Genomic DNA, 17,643 nt, shown 5'->3' with positions numbered 1-17,643 from the left:
GTGATCAGTGATCTACTTAATGTAAAGGCTGAGGTTTATTTCTCCATACTCATTCTCCTGGACCTCTCTGCTGCTTTTGACATTGTTGATCACCCTCTTCTCCTACACACCGCACACTCTATTTGGCCTTCGTGACACAGTCCTTTCCTGGTTCACTTCCTACCTATCGAACCGCTCCTTTAGTGTTTCTACCTCTGTTACATCCTTCCCTCCCCCTATCTGCTGGGGTCCCACAAGGCTCTGTTCTAGGCCCTTTAGTTCCCCCAAGAGAAGAGGTTTACAGTGAGAAAAGTAATTTGCTCATTGGGCCTTCAGTACCATCTCTATGCTGCAGTCTTCAAAATCTATATCTCTTACCATGACCTCTCCCCTTCTGTACTATCTCCACATGGATGTCACAACGCTACCTAAAGCAACATGTCCAAAACAGAACTTATCTTCCCTTCTGCCAGAGTCACCACCTGCCCTCAAATCTCCCTCACTGTCACTAACACCACAATTTCCTGTCTCCCAAGCCGGCTGTCTTGGTGTCACACTGGACTCCGCTCTCTGCTTTATTCCAAACATCCAGACTCTCTCCCAGTCCTGTCGACTTCACCATCAATACATTGCCAGAATACACCCTTTTCTTACTCAACTTGCTACCAAAACTCTTATCCATTCTCTCATCTCCAATATTGATTTCTCCAACCTCCTGCTTTCTGAAACCCATATATCCACACTTCAATCCATCCTAAATGCTTCTGCAAGACTGATCTTCCTCTCACCGCTCCACATCTGCTGCACCACTTTGCAAATCACTACACTGGCTCAGTGTAATCATCATTTATTTATATGGCGCCACTAATTCCGCAGCGCTGTACAGAGAACTCATTCACATTAGTCCCTGCCCCATTGGAGCTTACAATCTAAATTCCCTAATATACAGAGAGAGACACAGACTAGGGTCAATTTGATAGCAGCCAATTAGCCTACCAGTATGTTTTTGGTGTAGGAGGAAACCGGAGCATTCGGAGGAAACCCACGCAAACACGGGGAGAACATACAAACTCCACACAGATAAGGCCATGGTTGGGTATTTATCTTTCAAAATCAAATTACTCACCCTCACATACAAAGCCCTCAACAACACTACCCCTGCATACATCTCAAATCTCATATCAAAATACTCTGCCTCTCACCGGTGCCTTGTCTAGTCTCTGGCAGAATATAGTGAAAGTGAGGAAAATGTGCAGGAGGTAAATGCAGTAAGACAATCAATGCTTAGCTATGGTCTGGGCTTATTCTTGCAGGTGGTGGGTGTCTGGATGGGCTCCTAATGAAGCTGGGCTCCAGCTGAGATCAGTGTATAAAAGCTCACTAGAACCATGAGCGGTAGAAGCATGAAGGTAACGGTACGAGGGGTATATAACATATAACATGTTTTCCCATCCCAGAACCCCAGCCTAAGCCTTCCAATTATTTGCTAAAAAGAAACGTATCATGGCTGTAGTGAGAAGTTTGCTGGATATTAAGCTGCATGATGACAGCAATTGAGGCAGTAACCAAACTGTAGCCAGGCCGAGGAATAGACCAGCTACAGGTTGCTCCTATCTGGATGCAGTGATCACGAAGAGACTCCATTGCATTTGGAATTAGACTGTAGCCTGTAATTTTGCAAGCTGGACCCTCTTGTCTCTTTTTCTGGTTACTAATTAAATAATGAGCTGCATCCTCAAAAAAATAAAAATAAATAGACCATGAGACAAGTTCCGGGAACTGTACTAGACACAGGGAGTTAACAGGCAATTCACCAACACTACTTCCAGCCGAATTTAGTTCGGTTGATTGTAAGCTCATCAGGCAGCGTAATACAGATCTCAAACACTATGGAGGGTTACAAACCATTTGTAAATACAGGGTGACAACAGCCAATTACAAACTAATGAATCTTTAATACTTGCCCTGTAAGAACTGTGAAATATGAAAGTTCGGGGGAGGGAATATTTTTGGGCTTCACCTGTATTTTGGAGCTCATTGGGGATCATTTATAAAATGCCTCCAGTGTGTGTAAGCAGCTACCCAAGGCCTGCACTCACTGTTTGTAGTTTTTATTAATAAATAACAGCACACAGTTAATATAATGCATATTTTTATTAGGTTAAAATGAGAACAAAGCGGTTACAAATGGGATAAGTCTAAAAGTTACATATAAACGTGCATCTCCTTCCTTCTGAATGTAAACCTACCAAATCCTCTCTCCACAAATCACTTCCCTTTTACCAATAATGTCATTTTCCAATTTTATTTCATCCATCTATCTGGCTAAATCACAAACCTTCTCCACCCCCCGTATCGCCATCTTATCACATGACCCGGATCCTTCATACAATTCCTGTATCCACAGAACAAACATGAACAGTTACAAAATGATTTACGGACGCAGCCGCTGAAACGTTTTACTCTGTGCTGAGGATGGCCACCCCCCGCTCGTAGAAGCTGTGAGGGTCCTCTTTAGTGGCGATTTCAAAGTCAACCGTGAAGATCAAGTCGGCCCGGGTGAAGTTCAGGTAAACTGGCAGGGTGACCTAAAGAAGGAAAAAGAGCGTTAAACTGCAGTAACGGCGCTGAATGAAAAGACGAGCAACATGTCAAAGGCAGATTACACTGTATTTATAGCTGTATACCCAGTTATGACAGCTGTTGGCAGGCGTACTGAATATTGTTGGTGGATTTACTAAACCACTAGTTAACCCAGCTTCCGTCGAACAGACAATGATAGAATTCCTAGGACTATTCTTGTGAAACTTATATTACAGGAATTAGAGCCCAAAACGGCAGAGACTGTAGCGTAAGGAAGGATTTAAAATACAAACCAGTTTTAAAGACTGTTCCCCAAACAACTAAAATATATAGAGTGTGCCACTTGTCTCCTAGGTACCTATTGTCTGTTGGCAAACCACCCTTGAAACAACAACTTCAGAATACACAGTGTGGAGATTAGGGAAAGACTCTGCCAGTCTGTTCCCCACGTCTCTATCTACTGAGTTTCATCCGCTGCAGAACTCACCCCGTTGGACTTCCTCTCGGCGTTGGTCTGCTTGCTCCAGCGCAGATGCGTCAGGGGTAGCACGGTGGAAATGGAGTTAGACAGGGACAGCTTGTTGTTTGTACACATCGCACCTTGAAGCTTCAATCCTAAAAAAAACAAAACCCCAAAAACCAACCACACATTAGATTTACAGGAACCATTAGAAAATGACAAATCATACTTATTACAGTGAACTACGTATGTATGTATGTATGTATGTATGTATGTATGTATGTATGTATGTGGACTGGATCTCACTTAACATTTGCACTGTGTGCAGTTCCCGGATTGTGTCTCTTTGATACAGTGAGGTCCAGTATACATTATCTGGCACCCTATAAACACAAGAAGCCATCACAGCGAGCGTACCTGCGATGCCAAAGCTGTAGGCGTCCATCACAGCATTCAGGGAAGTAGTTACGCTGACTTCCAGACACAGTTCTTCCAAGGACCAGCTGTTGGCCTGAGCCACGTACTGTCTGGTGGCAGTGATGTAAGCTTCAGGGACAAACAAGCCACCCAGCCACACGTGGATGTTCTATGGAGAAATGGAATAAAAACAACGTAATAAATAAAACGATCTTAGAACTTAAGAGTTTACACAATGGGACGTTGCGGATTCACTTGAAGCAGAGCAGACAATGACTGTTGTAATGCTGTGCTGGTGAGAGGAGCATTATAAAGTCAATACTTCCCCCAGAAGAGAGATCTGCAGTATATTGAAGTACATAAGGGATGTGATGTAATGTAATGGTATGTATGTATGTATGTATGTATGTATGTATGTATGTATGTATGTATGTATGTATGTATGTAAATCATTTTTGTATAAACAAGTTCTGGGGGTAAATGTATCAAGCTGCAAGTTTCTGGTAGGTTTGAAAGGTGGAGATCTTGCCTATAGCAACCAATCAGATTCTAGTTATCACTTATTTAGTATATTCTACAAAATGACAACTAGAATCTGATTGGCTGCTATAGGCAACATCTCCACTTTTCAAACCCGCAGCTTGATACATTTACCCCCTGATGTCATTAATACAAAAGTTCATTAGAGAAACTTGTGTATTATAAGGAATAATGACCCTAGACCCCACTACTGTGAACTATTATGGAGATTTATGATCATTACAGACTATCCTCAAACTACTCATTGATTTCTAATATCCTTATAGTTTACAGAAGAGGATACATATCATCATACATCCAAGACCACTAGTAATTCCTGTAACCCTGGCACAGCCTTCAGCATCCATTTATAGAAGACAATGTACACTATATAACAAGTGTGCATCAGTCAAACCTTCAATTCTTTGGCTCCACTGGTAGCGGCTGCTTGTGATATATTCTGGAACTGTTTAATGCGGTCACTGAAATCTGCCACCCACTGAATGACCGTCATGCCAGCTGGCACCGTGAAACGGGACCAGCTCCGGGGGAGGATGCCTTAACAGAGAGATAGGCAGAATGTTTTATCACGTTATTAAAGCTGTAAACACACAGTGTTAGTATTACATTGGTTGGCAATGATGCCACGTTTTTAGCATTACATTGGTTGGCAGGGATGCCACGTTTTCTGGCACAGCCGGGCCATCTAGAGTTTCCCTAATTACTATGTGGGATCTAGGAACGTCAACTGAATCTACAGTAATCAGAGTTGCATGCAGTGATCCACCCATGAGAGAGAATTATTGCTCCATCACCCTTCTCAAGTAATTCTATTGATAGCCGTACAAACGACTGCCCGTGAAGGTCAAGTCTTATACAATCCAATAGCCCTGAAACTTTTGAATAATAAGCCCCCTTTGTCCCTCTTTCAAATAAGTTTGGGTCAATAGTCAGATGTACAAGAGCTGCCAAACTCGGCTATCACGTACACAGAGCTGGGGTTTGTGTTCATTTCTATCTAAGAATTCCGCTAAGGAACCGCACATCATCAAATCACCTTTCACCAGCTCATTAATCAGGGTGCGCAGATAATTCGTCTGCTTCTTCTTTCCTTCGCACACTTGGACCACGTCCGTCAGATCCTGGCGCACGTCCTGCAGTAACTTAGCGCCCATCTTGACCTCTCGTTCAAAGAACCTGAACAGAGGATCCTGCAATGCAAATTCATGTGATTATCTTGTCCGCAAACTGGAAAAGAGACTTCCAAAGACCATTTAAAGTGCACCCACTGCAGAAACAACAATTATATGGCTAAATAATATTCACGGGTCTGCAGCAGCCCAATAATTCACCAGGAGGTCAAGGAATTCCATGGACTGAACTAATATTTACCAGAACGGAACATATATTACATAGGAAGCAGAGAATGCAGCCTATACAGTCACTAGTAACATTACTGAAGTAGTGAGGTCATTGGCTTCTAGCGGGCAGATCGGGTGTATTCTCACAATGGCCGTGAGCACTGTATGTAGGAGGGGGAAACTAATAGGAGACCACGATGGTGTCGGTCTAACCTTTATGTTATCCACTGTGCGTTTCAGGTGGTTGAGGGTCTGCGGGATGACGTGGAGCCAGTTACAAGCGGTGGTGTGCAGCGTTCTCATCCAGGCTGGGCGACCGTCGGACGTGGAATCGGTTCTCTGCTTCTTCTCGGTCTCTGCATAAGCTAAGTCATCCTCATCCTCCAGCATTTGCATTTTCAGCATTTTACTGATCATATCAATGCCTGAACCACAAGGGGAGAGAGGGGGGGAAAAATGCGGCCGAAAATAAAGCAAACTTAACAGAAAACTCCAAACAGAATGAAAAAGGGTGAACCCATCGCAAAGTCTGCACCAGAAGCTGACTCCAGGTGTACAGAGCAGAAGGCACCACAAAGGGTGATGTAAAGGCCAATTCCACCCAAAAGTAAATATTTAGATAAGACTACATGCTACTTACCTGCACTCTGCTAGGTCCCCCAGTGCATCAGATCCCCAAGATCGGTAGCGCATCAGGGGAACCTCCAGATCACAGGCAAGTAACTTTATATTTTTACCTTTTACATTTAATCATTTCTGGAATTCCACCCAAAACTACATTTTTAGCCTAGGGTGAAGGTGGCCTTTAAGAGCTGCCTAAATAAAATAAAATCACATTACAATATTTTTAAGCCTGTTGATACTTGTTTGGTCAAATGTAAATCTAGCAGGAACGTAACTGCAGAGTGCTGATAAGAAACTGCGCACTGGGCAGCGTATATATCGAGTGGGTGTGATTTTACAGCGTACAACTTGACTGATCCTAAAAATGGGGGACTGTGTTGCACCCTGGAACGAGCAGCCACCAACTTCTGCCTAAAGACATCAACAAGACTTAAATAGTGGTCTAGGACTTATGGATGGAGTGAAAAGGAAGAGGGGGAGGGGAAGGGAGGGGTTGCAAGAAAAACAAATAAACCACGGAATGTAACAAAAGTCTTCAGGAAAACAGATGAGAGTTGGAAATATTAGGCTGACTGGTCAGCGAAATGCGAGGAAAGTACAAGACGGCTGAAGGATGAGGACAAACGCATGATACAGTGTATGGTTGAGGAGAGACAGAACGTAGTCGCTACGTCAATCACACAATCCATGGGTTAGAATCTAAAAGAATGCAACAGGTTATTCTACATCCAGAAGATGGACGACAGCCCAGAGGTTGAATGAAAGATGGAATAAAAGCCAAGTTAGTTGAGTATTAGTATTTTAGGGTAATATGTATATGAAGACCAATCAGTGACATTTGCTGAACTTGGAGCGAGCGGCACTTTACCCTGCGTGGTGAGAAGGACGCACTCCGCGTTGTTTGGCAGTCCCAGCCAGGACGGAGTCTGTGTGTCCGGCAGCAACTCCACCCACTGCAAAAACTCATCACGCCTAAAATTACAGACAACGGTGATCCCACAATAAAGTCACGTTCCCCACTGTAAACAACTGCAGGAACAGCAAAATGATTCGTAATAACCTCTAGTTAAGAAAGTTGCACATAATTACCTGATGCCATCTGGCATTTGGATGTCCTTGTGTCCGTCAACCTTACAGGCAAGTTTAAAGTCCCCATCGAAACTTGAAGTGGTGAAGAGTCTATCGAGGAAGGTGTTGAGCAGACGCTGGTCAAACTCGTTATCAATCCGGCCTCCGTAAATGGACTGCGCCATCAGGGTCTTCAATGCGGACCATGGTATCTTATCTGGTGAGATGTTCTGTCGGCCCTGAGAGGAGAAACACGAAGGATAATTATTTACGCTTTATTACTTTGTGTGGATTTTTAATCTGGGTCATTAGATGACTGCATAGAGCAGACACCAGTCATGTCCACTATCACGGATATCTCAACATCTGCCCGACTATGACTCTCATCACCCTTACCCAACATCCCCATGGATCCCGATAAGAGTTATCTAGAAGTAGTCAAGTTGGCCACGTCCCACTTAAAAGGAAGTGGCACTAGTAGGCACACATCAACGACATTGATACATTTTAAACAGGAATGAAGCTACTGATTGATCCCAATTCGTTACTTGCCTTTGCGGTGTCATCCAGCCAAGTGTCCACCGTGTCACAGGCCGATCTCAGATCAGATTCACCAAACTCGTATTTCTTAGACCAACCCAGTGGAGCATAACGCAGACGTTCCTGGATGATGGCGTGGAACCAGGCCAACAGGAAATATAGCCGAGCGCGCTCGTTCGGAGACTGCAGAGTAACAAGGACACACATGTAATAATTAAGTGTCTATATACACTACATACAGATGTCCTCTTTGAACCTCAGTGGTGCATAGGGAACGGTCAGGCTGCACTTGTTCAGCATACAAGACGGCGGCCTCCAGTGTATCTAGATGGCAGATCCACTTTAACAACTTACCTTCCAAAACAGATCTGCGCTACCATAACCGTTGCTGGGCTGCTCACTGCCCCCAGCGCTGCAATAATCTACTTCACATTCTCAGCGGCATCGTATCTGGACTCACCTTGCAGATTCTGGAGACTGGAATACTGCTGAATGTACGCAGCATGTTGGCCTTCACGCCAGGGGGTGGTTCAAACACAAAGATGCGTCCAGCACGCAGTAGGTTCACTGGCACCTAAGACGGAAAAGGCCAAAATTTATAGAAAGTCAGTTTATTAAAAAGTAACAATTTTATCGGGACGGCTTCCCAATGGCCAAACCTTTTACTGGATCCCAGGAATGTCAAAACAAACCCCCCATAACTCCTTGCTGTACTCAAGTTTCTGGTCTCCCCAACTCCAGTAATACATTCTCCCTCCTCCGTCACCTCTTTTTACCTCTTATACAAGCAGCGGGTGGAGGGGGTGTCCCTGGGCATCACACACACCACGATGCTGCTAGATGTCACCGATTGGCCGCGAGAAGAGCTTCTTAGCGACGTCATTATGGTGCGAGAGATCCACCCCTTTACCCGCTGCTTGTATACGTGGTAAGAGGCGGCGATGGAGGGGCAAGAATGAATTACAAAAATCATTACCCCAAGAAAATGATCATGTCCTATACTGTACCTTGGGATTAATTTCCATAGTTAGGAAAAGTCGGAAGCAAGAATGGGGCTGCAGAGAGTGGAGTTTCTTTTCCAGCTGCATTAGCCAACCGGGAGCCAAGTGCACGTTCTTCAGCATCACCCACCTGAAGCCAGACGTTAATTATTAATCACACAAACTTTGGCATGACAATACACTGACACTTAATAGGACAACAACAGAACCTTACTATACAGATGTACATTCTATGCTCTAATGCTAAAAACAGAACTTCTCACCTTCCCGATTTGACAGCTGTATTTATAGCCTTTTCAGCTTGGCTAAAGCCTTCTGCGGAGCCTGAGGATACAAATCATACAGTTGCATTTAGTGACAGCAGAATTGTTCCATTAACCACCAACTTCGTCCCAGAAAGAGGTAACCAGTGATTACATCCAGGACCGTACCAATGGCAATAGACGTAATCTGAGTGTTCTGTTCAGCTGCTAAATCTTCCACCCGACCACTGGCGTCATATCCAGGAACGGAGCACATCAGGACCGGGGTGCTTGGTTTAACCTGCAGAAATTAGTGAAACAGTTATGAAATTCACAATGCAATGATCTATTGATATATCATTTGATATGTTTATATATTATATCTATCTTGATATATCTATACATTACATGTTTAACTCAATATTACCAGCTACTATAGATCAAAAGCTGCTTTATATAGAGTGTTCCACTTTACGGGGATCCTAGTGGACATTATACGGCTTTGAATGCCAAGTTACCTCCGTATCCACAATGTGCGCCAGATCCAACGGCTGATCTATGACAGACATGAAAGCTTCCCCGAGGATTGTAGAGACAAAGATGTGCGCCATGGCCAGCAAACGGTCAGGGCGGAAGGCTTGGGTCAGAAGCAAGCGATGGACGGCTTGGCCGATGGGTGCTGGAAACAAAACCACAAGAATGTTACAATAATCTGCTATCGATATGGATTTCATACAAGTAGATCAAACGTATCATGAATACGTTCCTTATTTCTGCACTAGCTCCGAGTAACACTCTGGATCTTGGCAACACCTACTTGCTGGTTTGTCTTCGTTCCATATATAGGGCACGGTCTGTTCAGGAGAACTGCTCTCCAGCCATATACAGAATTGCTGCAAACAGACAAAATATTCACTGAAACCTGTATAGACGGCCTCCGATTTTCAACAGTTATAGTTAGAGACTAACAGGAGACGGACACATTAAACCTACACAAGACACTCACATCATCAGCCTCGACCTTGGACATGACGTCCCTGAACGCTGGCAGGTTGGAGAGTCGGATCATGGCCTCCACTTGCTCTTCCGTTAATCCATTTATTTTTGGCACGGAAGAGTTGCCTAGCCCAATCTCCTTGCCTCTTAGGAAGTGCTGGAACTCATGGTCATAGGTAGGTTCCCTACATTAAAAACACAAAGTCGTTGTCAATCATTATAAATACTTTGCAGAATCTGGATGGACGATTACAAGGTCTTCAGCAGCTCACTGGACTGTACAGTTAATGGGACTGTTCTCCTTAAAGGCAGGAAAGTAGCAGCTGATCCCTAACCAATTCTGCCCACTTTTCTGCTTCACCAATTGGATCTGTCAATTTAAGAGACGCTCCCTGGTTCTCTCTGGCAACGGTATCTGGCTCAGTATCTTGGTGTTGGACAGACAGAGAAGGTGAGAGCAGCTGGCAAGTCATGGGTCAAGCCTGACCCAGTATAGGAGCCAAGATACAGGACACAGTCTATACATGTCGGACATTGTGTTGATCGCTTATCTTGTACACCAGGCTTGGGCAACCCATGGCCAGCCAGCTGCCGTGGAACCACAAGCAAGGCCAGCAAGCTGGGCCTTTTATTTATGCAACAACGCCACCTATGACTCCACAGAGAACACTAACTGGAGAAGGACCTTACCCGATGTTTCCCTTGAGTTTAATTCTAGCCAGCAGCATGGCAAAGGTTATATGGTCTTGGTGCAGCATTCCTCGAGCAACCCTGTTAAAGGCCACCTGCAGAAAGGATCACAAGATGTTTAATCCATCACACAAGGATATACGGAAAGGCAAACACTAAGCGGATATCCACCCTCCCAGATAAGTTTGACCAGAGCCTGAGCCCAAAACCTCCTGTTATCTAGGGACACTGAAAAATAACCCTGCCTGGCAGTGGAAGGGGTTAAAGCTATCAGAGAAGGAGCGTCCCCCACCCCCCCCCCCCCCCCAGATTAACGTCCCCCAGATGGAGCCAGACCTGGAACAGATCCTTGGTGATCACAGACAGACGCTGCGTGTGGTCTGTGGTTCCTTTAAGGTTACTGTTCTCATACAAGACCGTGTGGTAAATGTCCAGGAAAAATTGCAGGGAATACTGGTACAGAAAGTGTATCTACAAAAGAAAACACAGAATATAAATAAAATCTGTGTATCAATAGTCAGTTGGAAAAAGTGAAAACATTCTTAATAAAACAAGTTTTATACTTCTTGTTACAGAATATAAAGCTCCTTGTCCCGATACTTACTTGTTTGAGGGACTCCATTGTAAAGTAGATACTGCTGCAGGCAGTGGAGAGGGGAAGGTATTGTTGGGAGACCGTCTCCACCTCCTGCATGATGATATCCGTCTCCTCCACTTTGCGGGTGACCTCTGCCGCCTCTTTTTTCAGGTTCTCCAACGTAGTGATGATGGTGTCGTCGTCCAATATGCGACCCTTCACCTCATTGAGGGCTTGTAGCAGAGACTTCTCCAGCTGCCTTAAACGGAGCTGGAATTCACCTGGAAATGAAATCATAGTTTAATGTCCTAATTCTCCACCTCCCCCCAAACCACTCACTCGGCAGCCAATGTAAAGGTACAATTAACCGAGACTGCGATCTGGCCAAGTCACAGTTTTTGGTTGAATTGGCCCAATGAACTTATACAGGAACCGGTGCTCTCGAAAGCTCAGGTAGTACGGTAGGTACAAATTACCCCACGTCTCGGTTCAGGTCAGTTGGGCTCATGAATTAATGGTTCAACCTCAAAACTGATGAATAGACTTTGTGGGGGCAACCTTCGGAAATTGCCGCAGTAGTCGCGTTTTATGTCAATGAACTGCAGAGCCCTCAAAACAACGACCAAGCGCGCACCTTGCAGTTTGAGAAGATCTGAACGTTTCTCATCCACGTCGGGTCTCTCTGCCTTCAAGACCTCGTTCAGACACTGGCTCTGCAGACTGCTGCGGGTCACCGTGAAGTTGACGAAGGTCACACGGGAGCAGATATCTGGTGGAAACTCGACCTTGAATAAAATAAATGAAACCATATAAGCGTCAACTCAGAACTTAACGCCTTACCGTGTGCAGAGTTTTACGTACTGTAGGGTCTCTCGTGGAAAGGAAGATGACAAACGACGGGGACAGATCAATGTCTTGATCTCCGAGTGTAATCAGCACTCGTCCTCCAGTTCTGCGCACTTCACGATTCAGAACAGGGTTAAGAATGGGATCGTAGCTCTCAACATCCTAATAAAAACACCAAAACTGGTTAACGCGCTGCACGCATCACCGAGTGAGCTGTACCGAGGCGGTGGAATGCTCGCTCACCTGGACAAGGAGCGGATTACCGAAACGGAGAGCACTTTCCAAGTTCTTTCTGAAAGCGTCATCCAAGAAGCTCGTGCGGGTGATCTTACGGTCCTTGTACTCGTTCATGATGAATTCTGTTGCTTGGCCTGATGGATCAATGATCAGGGGATACCTAGAGGCACCAAAAAGGAGAAATTAAATATCTTCATCCCAAGGTGTCTTCTGTGGTACGCAATCCAAGTTATAGACACTCGTGTTATCAAATTTCATCACCAAACCAAGTACACACCAAGTCATATCAAGCTCAGCAATTAAGTATAGTCAGATATTTTTATATTTATAAAGGCTTCTAAACTGGGCACTAATATGGGTGTTGAAAAAGCATCACAAGAAAACAAGAAAGGCCTCTGAAAAATGACACAAATTAGACTTCATTTAATAAAAAAAAAAACAAAAAAAAAAAAACCCCAAAAACAAAAACGTATGTACCAAGGGCTCAAACTGGGTGAAGATTTAAGTTAAAAAAAAAGGATGCAATCTTCCCAAGAAGTTTCCTGCCTACAGGGGATGTAACCCAACCCCGTTAAGCAGTCTCTGTGCTCAATATTGCAGTCAGAGAAGAGGCTTCATCATTATACACAACCAGCCACTTGCCTGTTGAAGCGCTTCAGCATGATGGCGTTCTCTGTACACAGATCATCTGCAGGTAAGGAACTGGCTTGCCAGCGAAGTCTCTCGTCTGCATTAGACAGATATTCCGTCCTTGCAATGTCTGTGCGGAACTAGAAACAAACGGAATAGCAGTCAGAAGAAAAGACAAGGGAAACCCTCGTCCACCAGCTGTAGGAGATGGACAGAGCAGGTGTCCCACTTAAAGCTGTACAAAGGGTCCGTCGGACAAGCGGCATTACCTGGATGTTGGCCTGCTGCAAGTGATGGGACCACGTGGTGAACAAGTTTTGCCGCATTTGTTGGTCAAAGTAACCAGCGTAGGCGATGAACGCCGCAGACAGTAAGCAGTCTCCGGCGATGGTGGACATTTGGTTCTTGAAGGTTTCGCTGGTCTTCTCCCACCGATCTCTCTCTGCTGACAAACTCTTCAGAAGAGCAGTACTGCGGTTCACCTGCAAACGAGACAGTCATGTTAAAAAGCGGCAAGACTTTAGTTTACCCAGAACGTCAAAACACTAGTACAAGTTATTTCACCTTTGCTTCTACAGATGCCAGGTCGGATTTGATGGCCTGCGCTTCGGAGATGAGCACTGCGTATTCCTCCTTGTATCTCGCAATGCTGGCTTCCAGGTCACGAATCATCTGCTCCACCTCGTTGGCTTTTTGCTGGTTGTCTTTAGCGTCATCTTCCAGTTTCTGCAGCTCGTTTCGCAAGGGCTCCACGCGTTTTAACATATCGGCGTAGTTCAGCTGTTACAAGGTAGAGAGGCAAGAATGTGTATGTGACAAGGGCAATTCCAGTCACCCACAGTGGAGGCTTTCCTTTTACTAGGGACATCCCTGAGGGAAGAGGCACAGGGTGCCTCATGGACGACACCGACCAACTGGATTCTCAAACAGTTACTTATCCTTACCTGAGCAATTGCCCATTTCACCATAGGTCCACAAGCCAAGGAAGCTCGGTTTACAATCTCGTAATTGTAGCTGGGGTTAGATAAATAATTCTTCTTCATCTTCTCTCGGATTGCATCACTACAGAACAGAAGATCCAGAATTACACGACCATACAAAAGGATCTCTAACTTCCTGGCTAAGTCTCCTAATGGAACTTGCTTTAACAGGGAAAACCTTGCAGTTTATAGTAACTCCTGATCGGAGCCTCACTCAGTGAGCACCAACGTTTATGGGGCATTATGGAAGAAATAAGTTTTTTTTTTTATTTGCTTTTTTTGAAAGTCAAGTCAGCCATCATATGGGCTCAAGCAATATTGTCGAGAACGCAAAGTGAGCGTTACGGATTTCTAATTTCACCTTTGCCTGTTCACTCCTTAATTGATTTTGTGGACCATCTAAATGGATGCTGCTGTGACGAAGGGCTTTCACCTGAATGCAGCTGCAGGTTGCAGAACTAGTTTAAAACCTGTATTAAATACTTCTCATGTTGCCAAATAGCTTCTCTCTCACATTGATAGTGTAGGTGGTCCTGTAACAGATACACTAAAGGTTCGTACACACAGGTGTTTAAATCTGGTGCTTTGTCTTGCAAAAAGAGTCATATTTTTACTACATGTTCTTAAAATTGCATTTTAATGTGCATGAATTTAGGAACTTTAAATCTACTTTAATTAAGGAATATGTTCTATAAAGAGCTAGAATTAATCAGATACTCTCCTCCCTTTGACTGGTAAGGAACAGATAACCAAGGCTTGTACATGGAAATCTGTATCTTATACCATATGAGGGACACCGACGATGGGGTATAGAGGATCCATGCAGGAGTTTGGCACTTTAAATTTTCTTCATTAAGTCTGAAACCCCTCCCACTTCCATATCCCCTCCTACAGGAGGCGGAGATTTTTTATCAGGGCTGCCACTGGGTTTTATTTTATGAACTTAAATTTAACCTCTGCACCGCCGACGCAGCCAGCAGTATCCAGACAGCTTCATGGCAGGAGTCTGGTGCCATGAGTCAGGTGCCATGAGCAAGCTGAAGAGGTAGAGGTGAAACTACAAGGTCCAGCATGCTTTGCCAGTAGATAACTAGCTGACAGAGCATGCTGGAACTTGTAGTTTCGCAACACCTGGAGTGTCACAGGTTAGCCGTCACTGCTCTATACCCATCGTGAATGTCGCCCCAATGGAATGAGAGAAAAGAATTTAACTTAAGTGCAAAAATCCCAGTTACATATTTATTCTATATGTGCAGCCAAATCAATTTAAGTATCCTCCAATATCCAGAGATTATCTCTCCCGTTCATCTATAATTACATGGGTTGTCAACCCAGCTTCATTTTTACGGATGGCAAAAAATGAAATATGACCCCTTCCTCATTGCCCGTGGAAGGCAGATCATCAGGTCACAGTCTGAGATACATACTGACGTCCTGCCCCCTCGTACGTACAATTCTCCAAGCCCTGTACAGACGACGGGATGTCAAACACTAATTTAAACTATAGCTGGCTTGGAGCAAACCACAGGGGCTGCGGGGGTCAAGCCGTACCATTGCACCATGTACAGGGGTGGAACATAGTTACATTTTTTAGTTTTCGGTGGACAACCCTTATAATTACTACACACAATTCTGTGACACTGTACAGGGGAAGTAGGTACAAGGTAGTTGCTGGCTGAAAGTGAAATCCTCATCCACTTCTTACAAAACCAAACTAAAAAAAGACTGCATGGTTAGTAGCAACGCTAAAGCTGGTCTTCCATCACCTATCGCCACCACATGTCCGATTATAGCAATGTATTAGCTCACGTTGCAATTTATTTTACTTGCATGAACGCATCCGCTTGTGGACGCACAGCATGGAGAATTGGGACAGCTGCCACAAGGGGGCGCTGTAATCTAATTGCAAATTCTGATTTTATTTTTGGCCACATCTGTCTGAATACAGAGGGAAAAAAAAGGGGATTAGAAAGGCATAGAAGGGATGGAAAGAAAGGAGCTATTTGCTCTTACAGATAATCAGGGTGAAGCAGGCAAGACGTAGGTTTTGCTACAGAGCCAGCTGGGCTGCTGAACTCCGGGGCAGTGGGACAGAAGATGAAGAAAGACCTTAAAATACCTTAAATCTTCAGGACATAGGTTGATAATGTTGGTGATGAAATTATCCCTGAGAAAAACTGTCCTGATCTTTTTCCAGTCACTCGTCTCCTCTCCCAAAAGGAGACAGATAGACTCTAGGGTCAGTTTTACGGCAGCAGGAGGATTGCCCATGGCTTTTATTTCGACAAGGTGCTGTCTCTTTATAGAGCTCACCGCTATGTGGAGGGTTAAAAATAATATTAACATTCACGCAGGGTTAGTAAAAAAACAACTGCTGCTGCGGCGCTTGAAAGAAATGTAAGTTCTAAGAAGAGCGCAGATCAAAGTCTATCTAAAGCCCGAAAAATGGTGACCATGACTGATAAACTGGGTTGTATGCATAACAAGCCTTATAAACCACTACACTTGCAGGATTCGGCTGGTCGGTGGGACTACTAACTGGGATAGACAAGCCAACAGTTTCTCTGCAAAGTATCCTGCCACCTAGTGGTGAAGGATATGGTTGTTCTTTTCTCTCCACTCTAGGAGGCCAACAGGACCGCGTCAGCCTTGGTTGGTCGCCCTTAGGCCGTACAAACTAAACCTCACCCCACTATGAACGATTTCTTTCGTCACCACAGCAGCAGTCGGAGGCAACTTATCTATTCACCTGATCTCTTCAGCGGAAAAGTTAACAATAGTTGGAATGAAGTTTTCCCTCATTATGATGGAACGAATCTGCTTCCAGTCCGTTGTACTCTCACCCAGCAGCAGACAGATGGACTCTAGCGCCAGCTTCACTGCTGCTGGAGGATTAGCCATAGAACGGACCTCTACCAGGTGCTGCTTCTTAATTGATTTAACAGCTAACCAAGGCGATCAAACCAGATCAAAAGGACAGGAAGAGAGCGAGAGAGAAGAAAGAGTTACGACACACACACATATACACAAAAAAAACAAACGTCAGTGAGGAAATTTGATTAGAGCAATAATTAATGACATAAAAAAAAACAAAAAAAAACAATCATTTTTAAATGCCAATAGTGACATCAGCAGTTTTCACTTCTTTTAGAATGAGCTGCAAACTTTCGGGTGCTATTGTAATTTGTAACAATGTTCTCAAATTAGTCTCCTTCATCTTACAAGTTCCAATTTGACTACACCCAACACTAGAACCCATTTTAACACAGACAACTGGCAATCTCATGTATAGACAGTCCAGAGAGTCTTCTCTTGGTATCGGGAAAGCGTGTCATAAGCTTCCTAAGAAAGCATAGGCAAACCGAGGGGGGGTTCCTATCCTAGTGCCTGGAAACCCCCCCCCCCCCCCCCCCCCTCCAAGGGCACTGTATAATTGAGGTGGTTGGACCCTGCCCCCGCTTCACACAGCTCTGCTTGAAAAGGGAGATCTGTGTGCACCCAACAGTAGTCCATGCAGCATTGCCCATGTATATTATGGGGATAGAAAGAGTTGGAGAGCAGCCAAGTACTGTTTAAAATTATAGCCACGCCCCCATGCATGCTGGTCACGCCCACTGGCGGCATGGTGTGGAAACCCCCCTCTACAAATCTTGCGTTTGCCCCTGGAAAGCACGCACACGTCTACAGACCATAGCTAGGTCATCAGTTACATACAAAGTGTCCAAAGTGGGCTGGACTCCCCCTATGTTGTAACTTTTCAGTTACCAACAAGGTCATTTTGGCGCCACGTTTTAGCCGTTGTGTGGTCAATGCTTTCAGTTAAAAATGTAAAAATGTCACCGCTACTTCTAAAAAGGATAATTGTTACTTTGTATAGTCGGAAACAAAATGTG

General features: G+C 44.5%; 1 protein-coding gene across 2 annotated transcripts in view; it reads right to left on the bottom strand.

The window, feature by feature from the left end:
- Positions 1–2,114: 2,114 nt before the first annotated feature.
- Positions 2,115–17,643, bottom strand: part of DYNC1H1 (dynein cytoplasmic 1 heavy chain 1) — a 39,147-nt gene continuing 23,618 nt past the window's right edge. The window contains exons 52-78 of one of the 2 annotated variants that reach the window (XM_075192543.1): positions 16,500–16,695; positions 13,715–13,832; positions 13,335–13,550; positions 13,040–13,252; positions 12,783–12,910; positions 12,147–12,300; positions 11,919–12,065; positions 11,692–11,842; positions 11,085–11,338; positions 10,817–10,951; positions 10,481–10,575; positions 9,801–9,975; positions 9,612–9,687; positions 9,313–9,473; positions 8,984–9,095; positions 8,816–8,876; positions 8,559–8,682; positions 8,012–8,125; positions 7,564–7,734; positions 7,033–7,250; positions 6,812–6,915; positions 5,533–5,744; positions 5,016–5,169; positions 4,374–4,516; positions 3,440–3,608; positions 3,050–3,177; positions 2,115–2,567 (exon numbers count right to left, since the gene is read on the bottom strand). In XM_075192543.1, the coding sequence (XP_075048644.1) occupies positions 2,439–2,567; positions 3,050–3,177; positions 3,440–3,608; positions 4,374–4,516; positions 5,016–5,169; positions 5,533–5,744; positions 6,812–6,915; positions 7,033–7,250; positions 7,564–7,734; positions 8,012–8,125; positions 8,559–8,682; positions 8,816–8,876; positions 8,984–9,095; positions 9,313–9,473; positions 9,612–9,687; positions 9,801–9,975; positions 10,481–10,575; positions 10,817–10,951; positions 11,085–11,338; positions 11,692–11,842; positions 11,919–12,065; positions 12,147–12,300; positions 12,783–12,910; positions 13,040–13,252; positions 13,335–13,550; positions 13,715–13,832; positions 16,500–16,695 (4,058 nt within the window). In that variant the 3' untranslated portion in view covers positions 2,115–2,438. Of the gene's footprint in view, positions 2,568–3,049; positions 3,178–3,439; positions 3,609–4,373; positions 4,517–5,015; positions 5,170–5,532; positions 5,745–6,811; positions 6,916–7,032; positions 7,251–7,563; positions 7,735–8,011; positions 8,126–8,558; positions 8,683–8,815; positions 8,877–8,983; positions 9,096–9,312; positions 9,474–9,611; positions 9,688–9,800; positions 9,976–10,480; positions 10,576–10,816; positions 10,952–11,084; positions 11,339–11,691; positions 11,843–11,918; positions 12,066–12,146; positions 12,301–12,782; positions 12,911–13,039; positions 13,253–13,334; positions 13,551–13,714; positions 13,833–15,869; positions 16,066–16,499; positions 16,696–17,643 lie in introns of both variants that reach the window. The other variant, XM_075192544.1, reaches the window with a different exon arrangement.

The sequence above is a fragment of the Mixophyes fleayi genome, chromosome 12 (genome assembly GCF_038048845.1).
Source record: "Mixophyes fleayi isolate aMixFle1 chromosome 12, aMixFle1.hap1, whole genome shotgun sequence".
NCBI lineage: Eukaryota > Metazoa > Chordata > Amphibia > Anura > Limnodynastidae > Mixophyes > Mixophyes fleayi.
Note: the sequence above shows the minus strand (reverse complement) of the source record. Positions and strands in the feature narration are given on the sequence as shown.